The 2,565-nt window shown below is 46.7% G+C and overlaps 1 protein-coding gene across 1 annotated transcript in view; it reads left to right on the top strand.

Moving 5' to 3' along the window:
• The first annotated feature begins 492 nt into the window (after positions 1-492).
• SIM1 (single-minded family bHLH transcription factor 1) overlaps positions 493-2,565 on the top strand; it is a 48,922-nt gene continuing 46,849 nt past the window's right edge. The window contains exon 1 of the mRNA XM_009285174.1: positions 493-667. Coding sequence (XP_009283449.1) covers positions 493-667 — 175 coding nt within the window. The remainder of the gene's footprint in view (positions 668-2,565) is intronic.

Genomic DNA, 2,565 nt, shown 5'->3' with positions numbered 1-2,565 from the left:
GCAGCCCCCCGGCGCCCTGGGGGGCGGCCCACGGCCGGGCGTTTCGGGCCTCGGATTGACAGCGGATCACGGGAAGAAATGGGATTATTATGACCCTCTTCCGAGGAGCTATGCTGCCCGCCATGAGTAGGAAAAAAGGCCAGAAATACCTCGTTTGGTTGCTGTCTGGTGCCGCAAGCTTCTAGCTTTTTTTTTTTTTTCCCCCTGCAGTTGCTTGGAGTCTCTGAGCTGCATTGGATAAACGCCTTTCCCATCCGATTGACTCTGCTTTTCAGAGAATTTTTTTTTTTTTTTTTTTTTTTTTAGAGCACCTCTCTGGTCTTCAATACTTGTTTGCATTTTACGCAACTGAACGGTTTCTCAGAGTAACGGCCGCGCTCAGAACCACTGCCTGATGCTCCGGAGAGATGAATTGCGGCTGAAAGTTCCCCTTCCACCTTTGGATGAATCTCTGGAGTTTAAATTGTAGGAAGGAAGGGGGAAAAAAACACGATGAAAGAGAAGTCCAAAAATGCTGCCCGGACTAGACGGGAGAAAGAAAACAGTGAATTTTATGAACTGGCTAAATTACTACCCCTGCCCTCCGCTATCACCTCTCAGCTGGACAAAGCGTCCATAATCAGACTCACCACCAGCTATTTAAAAATGAGGGTGGTTTTTCCAGAAGGTAGGTGGGAATGCCTATTCGCCTCTATTTCCATTCCGATCCAGGTGTCGCTTGTCGCTTTTACTTTAAAAAAAAAAAAAAAAGTAAATCGCATGGGGTGGTGTGCTCGGAGGCAGGGTGCTCTCCGCTGTCACTTTTCTTTGCCGTAAATACTTTCCCTTCAGTTCCTATGACAGGTTTGGTTGGGGACTTACGGTGCTTTTGTCAACACTTGAAGGCACTGAGCTCTGCTGCGTGTTCTGCTAAAGCAAACACGGGTTGTCTTTCCCCCCGGTCTCCCAGTAAGATGTGCATCCCCTGCCAAGCACGTGCGTGGCGAAAGAAGGGACGATTCACCCCTATTTATAGGCATACTATGGGGGGAGTTAATATATGGGTAAATATTTACATAAGTCTATGCAAAGTCCTAAAGCCTTAGTTCAAGTATCGAGCAAAGGTGCGGTTTACAGGTACAGCACACGCGTACAGGCGTGCTCACACACACACACACACACAGCCTAAATAAATAAGCCAAGCACACCGAATCGCATCATGAATGTGATGTGTCTCGCTCTGAGGATCACTAGGGCAGTTTGAGGGCGTTAATCGACCTCGGAAATTTTTAACAGGCGTTTTGTACTCCGACGTATTCAATCCCCCTGCCCGCCCGGCGCTGCAAGCCCAGCGTCCGCGTCTGGGCCTGATTCTCCTCGACGGTCAGGCAACAGTAAACTTCACGTTGACTTCCACGGCAGCAGCAACGGTCCCGCCTGCCGAGCAAAAGCAGGCTTAAGCGTCCTAAAGTACGGCTTGCTTTCAAGTAGAGTTAGGATTTAAAGCGACCCTCTTGGGGCTTCTGGACCGTCTGCCAAGAAAGACAAACGGCACAGAAAGTTAGGAGAGTCGGAATGAAGTTCTCCTGTGTTCTCACTCTATTGCTTTTATAAGGCGTAGGGAAAAAAAAAATCAAAAATACTTCACGAATCTTTTATTTAGATCAACTCGATTGAGAGATAGTCTGCATGAAAGAAAAAGTATTAAGAGCTTTCCCCCACCACCACCTAATAACAAAATTCGCTGCATCTTTCATTGAAAAGTGTGTGTACAAGAAACAACGTAATATATCCCTCTGCGTTTTCTGTAGCTATAGCTCGAGTCGGTCGGTCGGTCGGTCTGTCTACTGTGTTTTACAAATCAAGAGCGGGTATACGGCCTGGTTTTGTTTTGCTTTGGTTTTGGTTTGGGGTTTTTTTAACCTGATTAAGTCTGTGAACTATGGGTCCTAATTCTTCTTTTTAAAAGTAAATATGCAATCGGGCAGTCGTTTGGACTGGGGAGGTACCCCCCCACAGTTGCGTATGGACGCGTGTACCTAGAGCCCACAGAAGTAACTTCCAATCTAGCGCATCTTGCAATAGTTTCTTTAAACAATGTGCCGTATCTCCGAATCACTTAGGACCAGAAGGGGTAAATGAAAGCTATAACACCCGAAACCTTTAAAAAAAAATTAAAGCTTTCATCAAGCCACTTTCCTCTTCTATGTGATCTGCCACCTTGAAGATCATTATGCGGGGCAGTCCTCTTTTAAAGGAGATGGAGTTGTCCTTTATACTGTCAGCGCATACTTTATAAAAATAAAGCTATTGCAAACTCTGATGCCCATGATGTTCCTAAAAGGATTATTAGCAATGATTTGTCAACTCCTGCGGTCTCAGTAGGCTACGTTTCTGCGTGATTTCGAGCAGGTCTCGTCAATTACTGGTGCCTATGTAGCGGGTTGTTTGATCAGAAGAAGCATATGGTGTTGCTTGTAGGCTGTGAGTAATCATGGGAAGAGAAGAATAGCTGATCCCCGTCCCTCGGTGGCAGCGCAGGATGTTTGAATGCCCTGGGGAACCGTGTGGCGAAGTGCGCCGGGG

Source organism: Aptenodytes forsteri, unplaced genomic scaffold (genome assembly GCF_000699145.1).
Source record: "Aptenodytes forsteri isolate BGI_AS27 unplaced genomic scaffold, ASM69914v1 Scaffold171, whole genome shotgun sequence".
NCBI lineage: Eukaryota > Metazoa > Chordata > Aves > Sphenisciformes > Spheniscidae > Aptenodytes > Aptenodytes forsteri.
Note: the sequence above shows the minus strand (reverse complement) of the source record. Positions and strands in the feature narration are given on the sequence as shown.